General features: G+C 38.5%; 4 protein-coding genes across 4 annotated transcripts; 2 read left to right on the top strand and 2 right to left on the bottom strand.

Annotated features, from left to right (window-relative positions):
- On the top strand, positions 347 to 2,991 carry LOC18779224. The gene is made up of 3 exons (XM_007211617.2): positions 347 to 516; positions 1,266 to 1,549; positions 1,644 to 2,991. The coding sequence occupies exons 2-3, from the start codon at positions 1,303 to 1,305 to the stop codon at positions 2,714 to 2,716; spliced, it is 1,320 nt and encodes a 439-aa protein (XP_007211679.1). The 5' UTR covers positions 347 to 516; positions 1,266 to 1,302; the 3' UTR covers positions 2,717 to 2,991.
- LOC18779343 (putative cyclin-D6-1) lies at positions 7,594 to 9,708 on the top strand. The gene is made up of 6 exons (XM_020561448.1): positions 7,594 to 7,943; positions 8,053 to 8,139; positions 8,232 to 8,327; positions 8,427 to 8,628; positions 8,808 to 8,938; positions 9,034 to 9,708. Exons 1-6 carry the CDS (start codon positions 7,623 to 7,625, stop codon positions 9,295 to 9,297), a joined length of 1,101 nt encoding a protein of 366 aa, XP_020417037.1. The 5' UTR covers positions 7,594 to 7,622; the 3' UTR covers positions 9,298 to 9,708.
- LOC18780839 (disease resistance RPP13-like protein 4) lies at positions 10,337 to 12,868 on the bottom strand. Its single transcript, XM_020561404.1, has one exon. The coding sequence runs from the start codon at positions 12,682 to 12,684 to the stop codon at positions 10,552 to 10,554; it is 2,133 nt and encodes a 710-aa protein (XP_020416993.1). The 5' UTR covers positions 12,685 to 12,868; the 3' UTR covers positions 10,337 to 10,551.
- LOC18780862 lies at positions 17,155 to 20,048 on the bottom strand. The gene has a single exon (XM_020563243.1). The coding sequence runs from the start codon at positions 19,668 to 19,670 to the stop codon at positions 17,625 to 17,627; it is 2,046 nt and encodes a 681-aa protein (XP_020418832.1). The 5' UTR covers positions 19,671 to 20,048; the 3' UTR covers positions 17,155 to 17,624.

Raw genomic sequence — 20,385 nt, 5'->3', positions numbered from 1 at the left:
ATAAATAAAAAAAGATTTGTCTGTATTTAACTTTCACACGTGGAAATCAATATTTTACAATAGAGCAAAAAGCACAAAGAAGGTAGGACCCATTGATCGCAATTTCGCGGACAAATGCGGCATATCAAATTGTCGTATGATTGGACAGTGAGGGCATCACGGAAGCAAGCGAGTGAGGGTAGAAGTATCCTGGGACCCAGGACAAAATGGTGACAAACAGCCACGTTGCACCTCACAATCAGACAGGACCAAATGGGCCCACAAAACCAAGCATAATACCCACCACCACCGGGGCCCACACCTTCCTTCGCCCTGCGACTTAAGCAATAACCATCTGTATTTGAGCAGCTCACCCAACTCCGCACTCTGATCTCTCCTCTCTCCTCTTCAGCAAGTCTCTCAATCTCCTTTCTTTGAAAGCAAATGGTTTTTGCTGGGCTGGGGTTCAATTATTACAGAGGAGATTAGGGACGGACGGATCATCATTTCAACTTTCAAGCCCCATAATTACAAAGTGTGAGTATTCTCTTTCTATTTATCTCTCTTTCATTTTCCTAATTTTATGCCTTGTTTATTTTTTTATCTTTTTAAAATGCACAAAAGATGATGTTTGTTTGTTTTAACTTTAGAGCACAATTCATCTTCTAAATATCCATTTAAATATCGAATCATCGATCATCGATTCGATCCAAAATTATGCAAAATATTAACCTATGCATGTAGCAAGTTTGATCTTGGAAATAAACTTATGATTATGGTATTGATTTTTCCGTTGAAGACTTGGAATTGATTGATCCTTTGAAGATTCCATGCTTTTTTATCTTACAAACTTTTATAATGGCAGTATAAAAGTTAAACAAAAAGCAAACTTTACTCTGCTTCTGACTGAGTCTCGGGGACAGACAGCGGTATATCAATTTTCAACGACAACTGGGCAATAATTATAATACTCATTACATATAACCTAAGATTAATATATAACTTTACGGAAATCAATTAGCTAAATTAAGTAAAATAAATCAATAAAATTGACCCAAAAAAAGTAAGCGGGGGCCCAGTAAAGAAGGTCAAAAACCCAAACTGAAACCAGAGTCGGGTCAGGTCAGGGAAGCGTCTGTGACGGCCATCCATCACAGTCACCCAAATCGCTAATTCCAACACGCAGACATTCCTTACGGTCTGCAACTTCAAGTCGATTTCGGATTCTCGGCGTATAATTCGATACGCCAAAGCTGACCCTTAAAACTTCATAACTTTTGTTGCAGGGCAGGGCAGGGCAAAGTTAATATTGCTCAACGGAGAATGACGTCACTTCACCCCTCCGAGCTGGACTCTGCCGCCACCGACTCCGTCTCGTCCACCCCACGCTCCGACTACCCGTCTCACGATCTGAATACACGTGTACGGTTCATGTGCAGCTTCGGCGGCAAGATTCTCCCACGGCCACACGATAATCAGCTTCGTTACGTCGGCGGCGATACTCGAATAGTTGCCGTACACCGTGCCGCCAGTTTCTCTTCCCTCCTCACCAAGCTCTCTAAACTCTCAGGCAAACTCCTTAAAACGACGCCGTCAAATCGCAATTCAGTTGTTTTGCCCTCTTCCTTATTGTAAATTTTTTTGTTATTTTTTATTATTTGCAGGACTGAGTAACGTGACGGTGAAGTACCAGCTGCCGAACGAGGACCTTGACGCTTTGATTTCCGTCACGACGGACGAGGACGTGGACAACATGATAGAAGAGTACGACCGCATAGTACAGAATCAAAACCCCAAGTCGGCTCGGCTCCGCCTCTTTCTCTTCCCTAAAGGCGAGGACTCAACAGTTAACTCGAGATCCTCCAGCATCAGCTCGCTGCTCGACGGCTCGGCTAAACGCGAGCTCTGGTTCCTCGACGCGCTCAACAGCGGCGCGTCTAATTCCTCAGTGCTCGAGCGCGGCCGCTCCGAAGCTTCCTCGATTGTCTCCGAAGTGCCCGACTACCTGTTCGGGTTAGACAACTCCGACGAGACTCACTCGCGCGGAGAGTTCAAACCGAAACCCCGAACCGTATTGCAAGACAACGTGTCTGCTTCGGATCCGGGTTCTCCTGCCCCGGTTATTACCTCGCCGTTTTGCTCGACGTCGTCTGTGCCTTCAATTCCATCGATGCCGAGTCTCCCACCCGTGAAGACCCGACCCGACTCCAATCAAGTTCTGGAGACGAAAGATAATCATTCGGAGGGTTTTACAGAGACGATTGAGCTGCCGGTACCACAAGCGACGGGGTTCTCAGCCAATCCCGGTGTGCATTACATTCCGGATCCTAATTACCCGGGTCATGTTGTTCGGTCAGTACCCGTTTATTATTACCCGGGTCCGGTTCCACCCGCAAACGTACAGGTCCAACCGGTTCCAGTTCGGAGTCAGTTTGTTCATCAGCAATACCCGGGTCAGATTCCGGTGGGTTATCATAACCAGATACCGGGTATGGGTCAAGTATATGGTGGAGGGTTGAGGCCAGTTGGGGGATTGGATCCATATGATGTGTCAGCTAGGGTGGTCTCTGATGGAGTGAACCAGCACCAGCAGCAGGTGTACTATGGAGTGAGGAATCCGAATGCTGCTGTGGTTTCGGCATACAGTCCCGGTATGGTGGTGCCATCTTCTGGGGAAGAATGGCAAGGACCTGGACCCGAAATAAATATGGGTCGGGGCCCCAATACATCTTCTTGACAATGCAAATGCAATGCATGAAGGGAAAGAAGACTTATTACTGTGATTGATTAAAGTGTGGTTATTTTATTGTTGATGATGATTGCTGAGTGAGTGATGATACAATTGTAATTAGTTTTTTCAACTTGGTATTGTGTTGAAATTGTGAAGGGCTTTTTTTTAAAGGGAAAAATGGTATAGAAAAGTGAAAACTTTTGCTTTCAAATAATGCTTTTATTTAGTTCCTTTGTAAAAAAGTAAAACTAATAGTAAGAGGCTTTGTTAGATTTTTATATCATCCCATGGGCCTTTTCTTAATTTATGATTTTTTTTTAATATCAATTCAGATGGAAGCATATTGGCTGGGCATGCAAAGTCATCGGTTGAATTTTGGAGTTCACAAGTTTTAAAATGTTCCAATTGTTCTCAAGGATATGTCTGAGCCAGGATTTGCCCGGCCCATCATGATTGTAAGAATTCTATAGTGAACAAACATAACTATATTGTGGGCACAATTTTGGTTCAATTATTAGGGTGGGCACAATTTTGAGTTAATCTGATTGAATCATCCAACTCGATTATATGGAGTTGGGTTGGTCTAAAAATGAGTTAGTCTTAGGTGTAAAAAATATAAATCGCTATGTATGGGTTGGAATCAAAACTTGAAAGTAAGTTTAATTTTGAATTAATCCGACCGAATCCCTCAACCAAATCACAAAAAGTTTGGGTTGAGTTGAGTTGGCCTAATAATGAGCGAGTCTTTGAGTTTAAGAAATTATAAACCGCTATACATCGGGTTGGGACTAAAACCAACCAAACCCAACCCATGCCCACCCCTAATAAATATATCCTTATTAATTGGATGATTAGGGGAAAAGTCTTCCTCACCTCTAAGAGATAAATAGATTAATGCTAAATGCGTTTTCAATCACACTAACTAATTATATTATGATAGTTGGTAGTATGTCCAAAAAAAAAACAAACAGAAAGTTCAATTACAAATAAAACCCACGAGGATACGGAGGCCTACAAAAATCAAAATACAACGGAAATGACAGATATCTTGGCAAGGTTTGCTAACGGGCTCAATCATTCATATGCCACAACTCTTGTTTGGGCTTTGAGTTGAATTCATAAGCCCACAAAAAAGTTTCGAGTTTGAATCCAAACCAACATGCCAAAAGAGTTTCATTCAGCCAAATCTTTTCTCAGCATGGTGTCACTGCCACATAGGCATGGGCACGGATCAGTTCGAAACAGTATAAGGCTCTTTTGTTAACCAAACTAAAAACTTCGGTAGACCATTTTCTCTTCCGTTAACCAAACCAAAGACTTCGGTAGACTTTGAATCTGTTAACCTAATATTCGGTTCGGATTGATTCATTATGTCAGTAGTACCGTAATAAAAACATACTAATAAAAATACAATTTATAATACTTTCACATAACATAAGTTCTTGAATAAATACACCAAATCCTCCTTGTAAAATATAAAAATCCAATAGTCTAATTCATCCAAGTATGAAATCAAATAACTTAGTCACTATATCATTTAATATATACTCAAGATGTACTGGGAGCCACTTGTGTTTGTTGTTTGAACATTTGAATGTTATTTTTACTGAATTCTCTACATTTATGTAAATGATTTTGAATTTGTTTCGCGTTGGGTTCTTTATTTTTTAATGCTGAATCCAACCATATAAAGAACATAAAATTTAGATCAATGGTTGGAAAGTTACAAGTAAAAAATGGGACAAAGGTTGAAACTGGAAAATATAAGAAATTCATAAATTCCTCTCTGACCAAAAAGTGCTACAGTACCATGTGATAAAGAAGTGATAGAATGATGATAAAGCAGTGATACAATGGTGATAAAGAAGTGATACAGCAGTGATAAAGGAGTGATAGAAAATGTTGATTGTATTTATCTTTGGTTTCTTGTTTTGTATTTAAATAATAGAATAAGTATAAATATCGGATCGGTACGGGTTTTCGTCGGGTTAGGAATATTATTTTCGTTAACCAAACCAAACATCTCGGTGTGGATTAGATCGGAATAATTAAAATTAAAAAATAATTATTTAACCAAACCAAACCAAACAGTCAGTACGATATAATCGGTACGCGAATAATTCGGATGAGATGCCTACCCCTAATGTCACATGCCACATGCCACATACATTTTCTTTTCAAGTGTGTATTAATTATTTAATTCTTGATATCCATACATAGCATATAATATATAATTTTATAATTTTATAATATGTGGAAGAAGCCACCAGAAAGCAGAAAGCAGATCACTAATTAAAGTTGGATTTGTATTCGCCATAAAAACTTACAAAAGAAAAAAAGTGGGATATTTATTCATAAGCTTTCTCTTGCATCAATGCCAATTGCCAAACACACAAACGAAGACTTTAATTGCGTCCCCTCCATTGGCAGAGGCTCCTAAAGAAGAAGACATTCACGAAACAACAAATTTATAAAGAAGATGGTGATAGAGCTATTTGGCTCCTTCGCCAGCTCTTCTCCCTCTTCCTATATTCATCCCATGTCCCTTTCATCGAATCTTTGCATTATATAAACATTGTTTAATATAGAAGAGAGGGGAAACAAACCTAAGACCTCGTGTTGCAAATTAGGAATGGCCTAATTTGACAGAGAATCATAAGAGTGTGTACAATTGGGTAATTCACTTAGGTATGTGATGAGCCCGTGAGCCCGTGAGCCCGTGAGAGGGTGTACGTGTTTGAAGAACCAGGTGCATGTTTCACATTTAGGAAATAAACAATGTGTAAACGTTAAATCCTACAACTGTTTTCTTTTTATATGTCCCCTCACTACCCTTTTGATCAAGGGACAAAGCAAGGCGTTATAATTTTGGAAGTTTCCCAAAGCTCCTGTCTTGGCTATGTGATGTGGGTCTGCTGCTTTACCTGTTATCCTGTAAACGAGAGGCTCAAGTTCACAAATTGGATCAAGATATGAAGAAAGAAGAGTACTGACATGAACTCGACATAGTCTGATTATGCTTCTGCAAATTGATGAATGCATGTCTTATTCAATGGACACAACATGACTGAAAAAAGTTTGTATATATACATAATATGGGACAGCTTGGAGCACCCCTCAACTTTTGTATGAATTTTCAAACTCTAATTAAGCACATGCAACGCCCCGCACATCTCCCTAATTGCCTCACTTAATTACCATATAATTAGTCAGAAAAATAATAAACCAGGCACGAGCCATAATGCAAACTGTGAATTAGTCCAGTTGGTAATTTTGGACACTTGATGTGTGCATGGGGCTTAGAAAACTCGAGAAGTTTAGATTGATGCACTTAACAGGGGCTCACATTGAACACAAGGACATGAACCCTAGCTGTCACCCTGGCATGACAAGGAAAGACCAGTATCACAGTTTGGATGTATGATCTTTAAATTTAAGAGAAACAAAAAAATCATTGGAATGCAATGCATGGTTGTGTGTGGTTTGTAACTCTTGGTAGGTGACATTATTTATGTCCTCCTCTGCACAATACCAATATTTCATCAGTTCTCACTTAAATTTTATGTTTTGGTCTTCATTGGTGCTTATTCTTCTGTTGTGGATGAAAAATAAATGAAAGGAAAAAATAGAAAATAGTTTCTCTCAAACTTTTCCCTTCAAACTAAAGGAACTTGGCTAAATGGAGGAAATTGGAGGAAACAAGTATTGCCCAACATTTCAGTTCATCTCCTAAATAGTACAGAATTAAGAAAAGCAATTGGGTTAGGAAATTTCTGTGAATCTGAGACTCAATTGAGTGGTGGGGTTCATTGAAATGTGAAATTTCTATGAATCTGAGATCCCTTTTGGTGGGGTTCACTTGATTTTCTGGTTTTACAATTGCAAGATTCTGATAGGAGCTTCAAGACTAGATTATGGCAATACGATATTGGCATTTATTGCACACACGTGAATCACATGAAGAGGCATGGAAAGCTCAAATGGCCCCAGTGCCTAATCTTATTATAGCTGAAAGGAAAAATATTCAAAATGATGGGATCAAATGTGAAAGAAGATGCAGATTTGACACATGACGATTCACCATTTTCTCCATTAAATTTTCAGCTGACGATGATCAAAACGTTCACGTTTCTCCATTAATGGAAAATAGTCACGTTGATTGACTGCCAAGGTCGTCTGTTGATTGTTAAATAAAGAAATACTGTAGACAATTTTATTTATATCGTATATAGAGAAGTCTGCACGTCACATGCATGGTCAATCGTTTATGTATGAGAGTTCTATAACGAGTCTCATGGGCATCAATATAAGGTCGCATTGTCAATCGTTGATATATGTATGAGAGTTTTACAACGAGTCTCACGCGTATTAATATAATTGCATAGACGACTATCGGAAGCAAAGATCCTTTATAAGTTAAGCATATATGATGAAAGTCATGAGGAGGAATATGGTATGCCAGCTGCTGCTACTACTACTGCTGTGTATTGTATACATAACGGTGGATTTAGTAGCCTTCTTTCTAAATGCATTGGTGTTTATCCCGAATTATGGGAAGATATAAATTTTTATTAGATAGGTTAACAGATAGTCTTATTAAAAAAAAAAATAACAACTCATGTGAATGTTGTCATAGATATACAAATATAATATTATTTTTTCTTATAAAGTATAAGGTTATACATACACAAATAGAAAATAGATGTTTTCATTTCAACTAGGACTATCATTTAAAGAAATATTCTTTTCATCTACCACTAGGGGTAAAAAAAAGCATAAAAAATTTAACCTAAGTTATCCTGTTTTATTTTCCAATGAGACAGTGAAGAAAAGTGTCCAACATGCATATAAGTTAATGGAGCTGCAGACAGAAGACTGAGAGGAGTGAAGGTGAAGAATTTATCAGCACAGAATGCGAAGCTTCTCTTTTCCATCATTGTTATTACTCTCTTCAAACTGCTGCTCCAATGTCCTCTCCTTGACCGCCTCTGTTTCTACTCAGACTTCACAAACGACTTCACTTGAAACACAAAACCAAGCAAAGAAAATGGATGAGTTTGGTCTTCAAGAGCCACACTCTTTAGCAAGCTTCCAAGAACACAACCTTGATACAATCCCAGATCTCTTTGCCTCAGAATCTGACCACATGCCCTCACACAATTCCTTAAGCTGCTCAAAGGACTCAGATTTCTACTATGCATTTCGCCTCGAAGCCATTTCTCTGTTTTTACAGGTAAAAGATGAAATAGAAGAAGAAGAAGAAAATAATACTTGTGAGCTCTGTTTCTTCAGTTAATTTCTCTGTTCTTGCATATTGGTCTAAACTTGTCATAATTTATCAGGCACAATATTCTTGCAACCTTGACCCTTTCATACCATACCTTGCTATTAACTACCTGGATCGGTTCTTATCCAAGCGAGATATTCCGGTAATTAAAGAGCTTGATTTTCTTTAATTTGGTGAAATTCCCAGATAATGTTACATTAAATTCTATGCTTAAATCCATCATTCACATTGCAGGAAGGAAAGCCTTGGGTCTCAAGACTCCTTGAAGTCTCCTGTCTATCTCTAGCTGCAAAGATGAAGAACACACCCTTCTCCGCCACTGATTTTCAGGTAATTACAACCCTTCAATTTTAGCGAAACGGAACTCAGAACATCTATGAAGCAGGCAGAGGAACTAATTATCTTTTGTTTAATGTATATGCGAAACAGAGAGGGGAAGGCTTCATCTTTGATGCGCAGACAATTCATAAAATGGAGCTTCTCATTCTTGACACTCTAGATTGGCGGATGAGATCGATAACACCCTTTTCTTTTCTGTCTTTCTTTCTCTCTTTTCTGGACTTAAATGATCAAACACTTACAAAAGCTCTCAAAAGTCGAGCTTCTGACGTCATCTTCAATGCCCATAATGGTAGAAGTACTTGTTAGTTGTTCAAGTGCTTCAATTATAAATAAATAAATTTTTATTTGAAGTAGTTATACTAAATTCGATAGAGATGGAATTTGTTCTTTTTTTTTCCTTTGGACTACGCGGGAATCTGTCGATATGGAACTCATAATTCTATCATTTTGTTTGGACTTTGATTACAGAAATCAAGATTGTTGAGTTCAAACCATCGATAATTGCAGCATCAGCGGCCCTATCTGCATGTCAAGAGCTGCTCCCACTGCAGTTTCCATCTTTTAAAGCTTCAATATCATCTTTCCAATATGTAAATAAAGTAAGCACAATCTTTATAGCACATAAATTGGCCAGCAAACTTAAAACATCATATAATTAGAAGTTTTCTTTTTCTATGTTGCTCTTACATTACAGGAGAGTTTGTTCAAATGCTTGACTTTGGTGCAAGAAATGATGGTGAATGAAGGGTACGAGTCCATGTTAGAAACTTTGTCATGCACAACAAGAACCGCAATGAGTGTGGTGGACCGTCAGCTCACCAAATCAGATCAAAGCCAGAACACATATACTTCTTCTACTATTATAGCAGAGAAGAGAGACAGCAAGCGGCGCAGATTGAATGGTACTTTGTGCAGTGAAAATAGGTTCCGGCTCTCCCATCATTTTCAAAAGTGTTGATTTGTTCTAGTGTTTAATTGTCTATGCCTCACAATAGTTGATTGTTCTCCTCCTCACTAACAGATAAGCAATGTCCCATTTTTCTGCCCAAAAAACAAAGAATAAATATTGAAGAGAGAGAATTTATTTTGGTTTATGGGGTTTTGAAGTTGGGCAAGGGAAGGACAGAATGGGTTTTTGTATGGTGTGTGAGTTGCTCTTGCCCTGTTTGGATTCTTGGGTCGAGTTGGGACTTGGGATGTGGGATGATGGGTCTCTTGTTTGGTGGCATCAAAATGTTTCAATAAGATAATGACTTGCTTCAACTGGTAAGAAAAGCATTTTCTTTTTTACTTTTCTCTTAAAACAAGAAAAAGAAAAAATGCGTCAACAAGTTTATAACTCATGTGATTGAGAGTAATTATTCTTACAGCTGAGATCATGTGTTCGATTTCCTTCTCCCTATATCGCTTGTATAAAAAAAAAAAGCATTGCCTGGTCAACCTAAAGCATGAACTTAGTAATTAAAGTTGGCGGGAAAAGGCATTTCATGGTGGGATGAAATGAGTAAAATAAAAGGAACGTTGAAGACGCGTAATTTTTATCCACTAAGATGAATGGAGTATCTATGTCCAAGGAAAATAGGGATTGGCCCATTTATGTGCTTGAAAAGCGACATAGGAAGTAGTACTAAAGCTTAAAAGTAGTACAGAATGCATGTGAATCCCACAAAACAAAACACACACAATCATGATTCATATCACCCGCTGGTACTCCTCAGTCCTCAATGTTATTAACTTCCCCATGAATGTGGTTGGGAATTGAAGATACAATTGAATGAACGCAGAATAGCTTCTGCAGATTTGTTGGATTGGTCTTTAAGACATCCATCTCAGGACCCCAGTGGATTTTTCTTGTTGCAAAATTACAAATAATGCTGAAATTCTTTCTTCTTTTTTTGTTGCTTCAAAATTAATTGCTACCAAGCAATGATCAAGGACGGCCGAAGATTCAAAAAAAGAAAAACGGTTGAATCTTGTGGGCATTCTTACAAAAAAGAAAAGTTAAAAGACATTGTGGGATGAGCTATAACTCAGTCAATGCTGCTGACAAAGTGATAACAAAGAAACATATCATGGTGAAGAGTGAGAACTTTGAATACTCAACTCAAGAACCCTTCTTCTCAAGGACAGAAGCATATAATCTGGTTATGGAGTTTTATTAGCTAGCAGCAGCAAAAATTGAAGTATAAATTTTTCTGGTAATGATTGAGACTCAGTCTGCCTTTTTCCACACACCATTCTCATCACATGGGATGAAACTGAGTTTAGGACACTTGTCTATCTCCAAGTAGGTCAGGCTTGGAAACAATTCTTGCAGTTTCCGCCAATCCATCTGCAACTTTTCCAAGAACTTCAAGCGCACCACTTCGACAGCCCAATTGTCTTCTTTCCCGTGACACAGATTTGAGAGGCTTCCACCCCGGATATAGAGCTTCTTTAGTGTAGTCAAATCCCACTGCATCAGCCAATCAGGCATCTTAGAACCAGGGAAGTAATGGAGGTTAAGTTTCTTCAAAGGAACAGAAACTGGATCCATCAATGGAGATGGTGGTGGTGGTGGTGGCGGTTTTGTTGATTTAACCCGGCTCGTAAACTTCTTGGTTGCAATCCTCTTGAGATTTAAAGGCTTTTTGGGAGTGTCATAAAGTCTTGACCATGATATAGATAAAGATTGGAGCTTTTTGAACTCTGCCAAAGAAAAGAGCTCTCTTTTTGCAGCATCAGACGTTTTATCCACATGGATACTCAATTTCCTCAGATTTTCCAAGCCTGACAAATCAGCCAGCTTACAGTAGTTGCCTCCAGGCCTTGGCTCACCAATCACAAACCCTTTAAGCACTCGGAGTTGTGAGAGCAAAGCAAGTCCCTTAGGCATGTGGCTGATCAAGTAACACTCATACATATCCAAGTGTGTCAGGTTCTTGAGTGAGCCTATCCCTTGAGGGAGCTGCTCCAAATCAACACAACCATTGAGGTTCAGGATCCTCAGATTGCTGAGTTTGCAAATTGAAGCAGGAAGCTCCGTAATTCTAGAGACTCCTCGAAGGCTTAAGTACCGAAGGTGTCTCATATTCTTCAACCCTTTTAAGAACTCACTGTCCTCTACTTGAATAAGATGCTTGGCTGAGCTCTCCCATCTCCCAAGCTGCAAAACTGCTACGTATTTCATCTTGGAGAACCATTCAGGTCTAAAGTCAAGATTAAGCTCATTCACATTGATTATACTTTGGACCTTCTCCTGTTCTAATCGGTATGGCAATTCGTGTACAGAAGACCCCTCTTCAGTTTTTACAAGGCATGCCCTCCTAGAGCAAGTAAAATCTTCGGTGGGATTTCCATTGCTATCAAAACTGAAGAATCCAGCTCTCTTTGCAAGCTTGATCGCAGCATAACGAACAGAAGGTTCCATGCTGCAGCTATCAGCACTTGGTCTGCGCTTTTTGTACACCGGCTTGATGAGGCCTTTTTCTATGAAGTCGTTGAAGAATTGATTTGCAGTATCCTCAGCAGTCTTGCCTGATGTACCTAAAGTGTCTATAAACCCCTCACCAACCCACCAATGGACTAAAACCTTCTTCTTTATGACAGCATTTTCAGGGAACACTGAGAAACAGAGGAAACAGAGCTTCAATGTGACATCTAGACCATTGTACACCGCCTCTATTTCTTTGAATGTTGAACTCTCTGCCTCTATTGCTTTGAATGTTGAACTCTCCGCCTCTATTTCTTGCAATTTGGTTGGTAAATAAACTGAGCGACCATGAAGGTTCAATTCCCAACGGATCATGGAATGTTTTGCACGTTGTAGGCTCTGGGATTTCAAATTGCCTGAAGAGAGTGGCGGAGAAGAATGCAGAGACTTCTTTAACATGGAGACAAGGTGGTGAGTTTTAACTAGCTTATCCCGAATATAACTGGTTTCTTCTCTACGATCTCGTGACCCTGTTCTTTGTTTAAAGGCATCATCCAAGGCCCGGAAAACTAAACCTTTCATAGAAACGTTGACTTGATCTTCCTCCCACTGTTTAAATTTCACACAGGCCTTTTTGATGTAGATGAGATCATTCTGAATTTCCTCAAACATCCTTTGCAGGTAGGAGTCCTCCTCAACGATGGTATCATCGCCATTGTTGGCGGTGCTGCTGCTGCCGCTGCCACTGCTGCCACTGCTGCTGCTGCCTTCAACAAGCTGTTTCAACTCGGACATTTGGTGGAGAAAATCTGGCATGATAACCTCATTGAAAATTTGGAATGGTGTGACCTGCCTAGATTTCAAGTATGAAAGAAGATCTAGAGACACATAAGGTGACTCAAAAGATGTGGTGACAAGGGCTCGTGTGGACATAGTTGTGAAGAGAAGGAATTGCAACGTTCGTAAAGAAGGAATGTCCCAAATAATGAAGAGAAAAAAGGACTCTACAAGTTATTGATCATCTAAAAAGGATGAGTTGTAAAGTAGTCATGTGCCCCTCTGTTGAATGATACACAGCAGCCCCAATAGGGACCTTTTTTCAAATGGTTTGATTAGTAAACTTTGGCATGCTGCTGCACGGACTTGTCAAAGACTATGGAGTCAAGGTCTCCCATGCTGCTGCATGGACTTGTCAAAGACTGTGGAGTCGAGGTCTCCCATAAAGAAAAAGGAGCAGTTGTCAAAAATATAACTTGTTTGATAACTATTTCAATTTTAGTTTTTAGTTTTAATTTTTTGTGCTAAAGTATAGAGAAAAATGAGAATTAGAATGGGAGTGAGGATGAAATTAAGAGAGAGGATGAGAGGTGAAATTACCTGTAGGATGACTAAAAATGGCTAGAGGGGGGTGAATAGGCCAATTTAAAATTAGGGTTATCTATTGTAGACGTCCCTGAACTTGGCCCTCAGTTGCAATTGGGTCTATAAACTTTTTTTTGAGGCAATTAGGTCCGTTAACTCGATAAATAGTTCCAATTGGGTTCTACCGTCCAACTTTGTCAATTTATCTGTCAAAGTGAGAGGGTAAAAGTGTCCTTTCGGGTTCTGAAGCATGAAGACAATCAACACCCCCATATGAAACTAAAAAAACAAAACCCAGAAGAGAAACAACTCCTCTTCCTCTGCCCTGCTGCTGGTCATCAGGCTCGGTCTTGACATTTTGAAGGCCCTGTGCGAACTTTAAACTGGGGCCTCACATAAGCTAACACAAACTTACACCATTACGTAATGCCATACAATAAATGTTTTTTCCCTTAAAGTGACCAAAGTACCCCTACTCCTAAGGGCAAAATTGAAATTTCACAAAAGAATTAAATTGGATTAAATCAATTAAATTGGGTTAGGGATGTTACACCTTTTGAATAATCACCATGATTGTGACGATGAGTCTTTGTCATCATAAATCATATTCAGATATTAAATTTTTTTTAACATCTAATTTATTTTGTATAAATATTCCAAGAACATCATTAATTGGATGCAATTTTTTTGGTTGGGTTAGTTGGATGCAACATCATTTATTTTTGCAAAATTGAATATATGAGCATATATAAAAACAATTGTGTACCACTTTACTAACCATATTTTTAATCGAGGTGAGCTGTCACACCCCGGATCGGCACCACCGTAGCACGATATTGTCTGTTTTAGGCCCCCCTTTCGCCCTTACGATTTTGTTTCTGGGAACTCACGAACAACTTCCAAATGGATCATCCATCCTGGAATTGCTCTAGCCCAAATTAGCATAATTTCGGAGTTCCCCTAACTCTGAAACCATTGAGCTCCCAAAAGACCTCGTGCTAGATGGAGGTGGGCATGCACATATAAGGCACATCACCCCCTTTCCGTTGGTCGATGTAGGATGTTACAACCCACCCCCATTAGGAGCTCGAAGTCCTCGTCGGCACACTCGCACCATGCAACAGAGTGGCTTTGATAACATTATATCACACCCCGGATCGGCTCCGTCGTAGCACGATATTGTCCGCTTTGGGCCCCCCTTGCCCTCACGGTTTTGTTTCTAGAAACTCACGAGCAACTTCCCAGTGGGTCACCCATCTTGGAATTGCTCTAGCCCAAACTCGCTTAACTTCGGAGTTCCATTGACTCCGAAGCTAGTGAGCTCTTAAAAAGTCTCATGCTAGATGGAGGTGGGCATGCACATATAATGCACATTACCCCATTTCCCTTGGTCGATGTGGGATGTTACACAAGCCCTATATATGGAAGTCCTATCTCTATGGGCAGTTGAAAAAAAAAATCTACATGAGTAATTGAAGAGCTAACGTCAAGTCAATGGTAGGGATGTACGCACGTGACAAGCAATGTCTACACATAGGAACATAAATATTATTGGAGCAATTAGAATATTCTTGCTTAAGAATATATATGTATATATAGTGGCATGCATGCAATTGAGAGATTCAATGTCATCATTTGAGGAAAAAGGTGGTTAGTCGTTGGATCTATTTCAATGAAATCATGTGGTTGAGCTTCAAGTGTTTAAACTTGTTTCTGTCTAATGACTTGCCAAAAACCCACATGTACGTACGTTTTACTGCGTCCACGTGTTATAATATGGATGAGCGATATGGTTAATATTTCCCACTTTTATGACATAATATCAATAAATATCTACTTATATATTCTAACAAACGAGTTATACCATGTGACATACTCTCATACTATGTACAATATAATTACTCGCACTTAAAGCATCCACAATAGGGTCCCAAAACCACCTCCTTGGACAAATTTTAGAGAGGAATTGGAAAAATACAACTCCAACCATGCTCTCCCTATTCACCTCCTAAAATAAAGAGACCTCTAGGAACTCCTAAATATGAGGAGAGAGAAAGGACTCCTAGTGGCTCCTTATAATTTAATGTTGTTTCGTTTTGTGCATCGTTTAAACTTTTAATTAATACAAACTATTTTTTTTCATAGAGATGATAACCATCATATTGAATTAAAAAATAACTATAGTATTTATGACTTTCTAACTTAGGGAGTATGATTGGAGTTCAAATTTTATAGAGTTCCTAAAATAACTTTTGTGTGTTTTTAGCTAAATATTAACTAAAGAATACATAGCATGACCTTTGCCTACATAATTACTGACTAATTCCTTGTGATCAGGTATTTATTATTTCAGTATGTGGTTGTGAAAGTAGCTGGGATATTAAATGTTGGTGTTGACATCAGACAAGCTGCTTTAAACAGTGGTTGCAACATTATGTGATTGACAGATAGCAGATCAGTTTTCATCTTTCAACGAAAACAATCAGTTTCAAAAAAACAAACCAAAATTTTAATTTGACCTTATTGTCATTATGGTGGTTTTGGTGCTACTTAGGTCGCATTTGCATATGACTCTGTTATTTAAAGAAATTTTACTGGTCATGTACATTTTCAACTATAATTTTTATACTACTTTTTGCAATTTGATCTTTTTTATTTTATTTTTGTCATTCTATAGGGAGGGAAATGAAGGAGTATTATTTTTGGTTGCCTCAAGATTGTCTTTTACATGAATCGAACTCGGGTGCACTATGCAAAAATCCTCAAGATTGCCTCAAGATTTTCTTAAAGTAAAAATCATCATCAATTAGCATACAAATTACAAATTAAATCATCTTTCATTATATAACCAATTAACATGATAATGAAGCAAGTTATTTAGTATATATATATATATATATATTAAAATTTAGATACATACTTGATTTGAATTCAGATTTAAATCTGACTATTTGCTTTTGAGTGACATTTATGAATTTTTTTTGTGTTGAAATCCTTGAAATTGAAAAATATATATATCAAAGGATTAAAAAAGAGAGATGATTATTACTTACAGAAAATAATGTGTTTGCCTTTTTTATTATTATGATTATTAATTTTTGTTATAAAAAAAAACCACAAAAGAACTAAAACTATGATATACACAAGAGGGTTTTGAAGTTGCGCCCTAAATAGAAGTTGAGGCCTTGCAAACCAACACAATTAGAAACGTCTTTGTGTCAAAAATTTGCTCACTCGGTATATATATATATATATATATAACATTTGTTAATATATACATATATTATACACATAAAAAAAAATCGAGGACCTTCAAAAATCAGGGGCTCTGTGCGGTGGCACCACTTGCACACCTTCAGGGCCACCCCTGGTAAAAGAAATAATCAATCAATTGAGAGCCTATGGGGAAAAAGTTTATGATTCAAGAACTGTAGAAAAAATACTTATCAGTCTCAGTGATAAGTATGATCCACTAGTAACTGCCATTGAACAGACAAAAGATATAACTAGTCTGTTAGTGACAGAATTAAAGGACTCTCTGAAAGCATATGAAAAAAGTATAAGTAGGCGAAATGAAAGTCCAGTAAAAAGTGCCTTCCAGTTGAAACTAAATTTAAGGTCTCAGAAGTCTAAAGATGATGAAAAAAAATTTGAAGAAAATTCTAGAGAAGTAGAAAAAGAACCCAACAATAATTGGGAAAATAAAAGAGAAATTGGAGAGGAAAGACTATCCTCCGCGTCGGGTATGCAAAAAGACAAGCCACTAAGAGAAAGATTGTTGGTACCGAGGCATACCAAAGTGCTGGTACTGCAAAAGATTTGGGCATATAGAAAAAGGTTGTTGATTCAAGAAAAACTATCAAGTTAACTACACAGAAGAAAATGATAAGTACGAGCATGTGTTCTATGTATGTCCAGCACCATCAGAAAAAGACAATACAAATTGGCATATTAACAGCAGCGGCAATGATCGGAAGACAAAGAGACAGCAGCACAATTATCAGCTGGAGCAAAGAATATGGCATCAACAAAATCAGAATATCTAGCAATATAGCTCCAAGTGTGCATTAAGGAGGAGTGTTAAATTTAATATACACTTGTCTTGAAGAATTTGGAAGAATCTAGAAGAAAACTCATGAAATGTCTACCAATTTTGACAAAGTCAAGCTTTAGGGCATAATTCTTGTAGGCTTCTAGAAAAGTCCTAATAAAATCACTTTCTTGTTCTTCTAAAAAATATAAATTAAAAAAAAAGGAAAAAAAAAAGAGTGAAAAGGCCAATAAGCCAGAAAATAGGAAAAAGGCCGAAAAGCCTAGTAAACAGTTTCTAGTTGTTGAAGGCCAGTAAGCCGAGTACCCATCCATTGCTGAATAAATAAAATCACTTTCTTATTCACCCTAAAATCCCAACAATTTCAAGAAAATAAACTGCAACAAAGCTGTGATTCATTTCAACCATCCCCTTCTAAAGAAATGAAAAGCCAAGCCCATATGATTTTCATTTGGTTCCTTTACTTAACTGCCACCATTTTGGTTCCAGCTTGGTTTTCCAGCTCATAGAATTGTGTTCCCAAGCCCAGATGATTCATCAGTAGCCAAGTGAAAGTCAGAAGTTCTCCACCCCTACTTGGTTGCTGAGCATGCACAATTGGTCTACATTTAATGGAAGCATAGGACAATAATTCCACCCACACTCGGCTCATTAGCTTCCATGGGTCTTCCTCGACCTCTTCAAGCTGTTTTACTAGGAAACATGCATCGAACAACACAGATTTGCTTTTACCCTTCACAGCGGCTGATCTGAATTTGGCTTCCACAGCATTAATCTTTTCACAAGCTTTCCCATGATCAGTTATTTTGTGCTTGAGAAAGAACCTCTTGGCCTCTGCACGTGTGTCCTGGAAAACTATATGCCAATTCCCCAAAAATGGGGCCATCATATTATGCTGCATCACCAGAAGATAGAACATATAATCTGAAAGTAGTTTGCAAATTTCTCTTCTTTCCTGATCAGCGTTGGGCTTCTTTTTCGCGAAGTAGAGTTCCGTTGCTATGTGCCACAGAAGAACACTTTCTGCATATTGACATTCCCCTACACTCCATTTGAGTTCCAGATAGTTTGAAGTCTGCAGGAGAGCCCAGTCACCTCTTTGTGAAGATGCCTCCATGGCAGCTCTTCTGTTGTTTGCTTCCAAAGATTTTATCCTCAGCTGCTTGAACAAAAATTTCTTGACATCTTCAGTGACTGCCTCTGAGGTTGAAAAAAAACAGACTTTTATTTTATCTAGAATTCCTCTAACGCCCATATAACCAGCAAAAGTGTACACCCATTCTGGATGCTCATCCAGGCAATTGCTTATCATATTATACTTGGACACCGATCCAGACCACCTTCCCCTTTTGAGTTTCAATATCAATGCACCAATATATGATCTGCTCCATATGTTGTTGAAGGCAATGACTGTCCAGTCTGAACAAATGAGATTCAACACAGACAGAGTGTCCAGGATTATGGCCCCAATAAGCAAAGCATAGGTAAGCGCAATGTCAAACGTATCAAACTTATGTTTTCCAACTAAAGCAAATAACATCAAGGCACCAATTGTTGAACAGAAGGTAAGTAAGCGGAGAATGTACCCAACTTTGTGACGAGCCACAACCACCTTGGTATGGAGAACCTCATACATGAAGCTGAGCTCATACTCTATCAATTGGAAAGCACTAACATGGGTTCTTTTGAGAAAAAAATCTCGGCTGCGTTCTCGAACTTTGGAGCTCAGAAGGAAACCAACAATGAGCCCTTTGAAACTTTCAAAGAAGCGATATGCTTCCTGCAGTAACTGAACGTCATCTAGAGATTCTTTAAGAACTCCTTCAACTGTAAATTTGGGGTTCCTATAATTCCCAATGTGCATTGGTCTTATTGGCAGCTCTACTTGTGTTGGAACTTCGACTGACCTCATTGTAGAGTATATTTCCACAGCCTCTTCATAGTCAGGCCCAGGCTCGGGCTCTGGCAATACAATCTCTCCAAAATGGTCCAAGCTAGCAAGATACAGAGCACATGTTCTCTCCCCAAACTTGATAGTTCCCACAACAAACACTAGGACTGTTGGGAACCAAAGCTTGTTTTCTAAAAGTGTCATATAGAAGCTGTAAGCAGCTGCCAGGACTTGTAGAATGAGTTGAATCAAATGCCTGAGCCAGAACTCATTGTCCTCTAGAGCAAAAGAAGTAATAGTATCAGGGCCACCAAGATGCACTAAAAGAAATGAAGCCCAGAATGCTAAAAGGTCTTTATTCTTTCCAGAGTCACAAGGGTTACCCTGGCTTTTGGTGATTACCCCAATTGCAACCGCAGCAACCCAGTCGGAGAGCAAGTACGCCAACCAGATCAACCCTACAATCAATTTGCTTCTGCATTTTTGCCTGAGTGGTGCAAAAAAAAATAAGAAAATTTGAAGTGCAAGGCTCAAGAGAATACAGCCCCTCAGATTCCATTCATCCCATATCTTCAAGACCTCCTTCGGTATAGGTAGCTTCATAGTTTTCACCATACCCTTTTACCTTGGTTAAGCTAGCAAGCCTGGCCTAGTCTCAGTTCTGCTTCATATGAGCAACCAACTTATGCACTCTTTCTTGATTGCATGACTTTTTCTCCGGATTGACTTAAAAGAGACATTGTGCCACAATCATATGGTAATTGCTTTGGCTATTCCTGTGGAAATTTCTATCCTCATTCCCTTTGGGGTGATATACTTCAATTCGTACCAACTTCGAATAGTCAAGTCAAGTACCTTTCTTTAAGATGCACCTACTACGAAGTTGCGTTTAGCAATATGAATGCAGATATTTTACCTAAAACTTTCATGGTATCCAGCTGCAGAGAAAGCTCGTGTGGGTTTAGTCAATTGTTGTTTTGTTTTTTTTCTATTAAAAAGTAAAAAGACTTGTCTTTCTCTATTGCTTTTATTATAGTAAGTCGTTTTTACAGGTTTGGAGACTTTGAACCATGTAGTGGTGTCATTTCCTTTTAAACAGTCTCATTTTTACAATCATAATTATATTTTCCTTCACGATCTTGATAGACAATGCATCTAAAACTTTCATGGTATCCAGCTGCAGAAAAAGGATTTCTCCTTCTGTGGTGTTGATGGTTTAGTCAATCGTTTTGTAAAAAAAGAAAAAAGAGTTTTGTCTTTCTCTGAGTACTAGTGTCATTGTCTTCTAAATAGTTTCTTTTTTACCAGGAAGCAGATGAGACGACTGACT

Source organism: Prunus persica, chromosome G4, assembly GCF_000346465.2.
Source record: "Prunus persica cultivar Lovell chromosome G4, Prunus_persica_NCBIv2, whole genome shotgun sequence".
NCBI lineage: Eukaryota > Viridiplantae > Streptophyta > Magnoliopsida > Rosales > Rosaceae > Prunus > Prunus persica.
The sequence above is the reverse complement of the archived record's forward strand: the minus strand, read 5'-3'. Positions and strand labels throughout refer to the sequence as shown.

What these genes read in the sequence shown, in the direction of transcription:
- LOC18780839 (XM_020561404.1), bottom strand. Translation starts at nt 12,684, where the DNA reads ATGTCCACACGAGCCCTTGTCACCACATCTTTTGAGTCACCTTATGTG.
- LOC18779343 (XM_020561448.1), top strand. Translation starts at nt 7,623, where the DNA reads ATGCGAAGCTTCTCTTTTCCATCATTGTTATTACTCTCTTCAAACTGC. An exon ending in TCTCCGCCACTGATTTTCAG is followed by an intron (nt 8,328 to 8,426) that starts GTAATTACAACC and finishes TATGCGAAACAG; the next exon opens with AGAGGGGAAGGCTTCATCTT. An exon ending in CATCTTCAATGCCCATAATG is followed by an intron (nt 8,629 to 8,807) that starts GTAGAAGTACTT and finishes CTTTGATTACAG; the next exon opens with AAATCAAGATTGTTGAGTTC.
- LOC18780862 (XM_020563243.1), bottom strand. Translation starts at nt 19,670, where the DNA reads ATGGTGAAAACTATGAAGCTACCTATACCGAAGGAGGTCTTGAAGATA.
- LOC18779224 (XM_007211617.2), top strand. Translation starts at nt 1,303, where the DNA reads ATGACGTCACTTCACCCCTCCGAGCTGGACTCTGCCGCCACCGACTCC. An exon ending in CAAGCTCTCTAAACTCTCAG is followed by an intron (nt 1,550 to 1,643) that starts GCAAACTCCTTA and finishes TATTATTTGCAG; the next exon opens with GACTGAGTAACGTGACGGTG.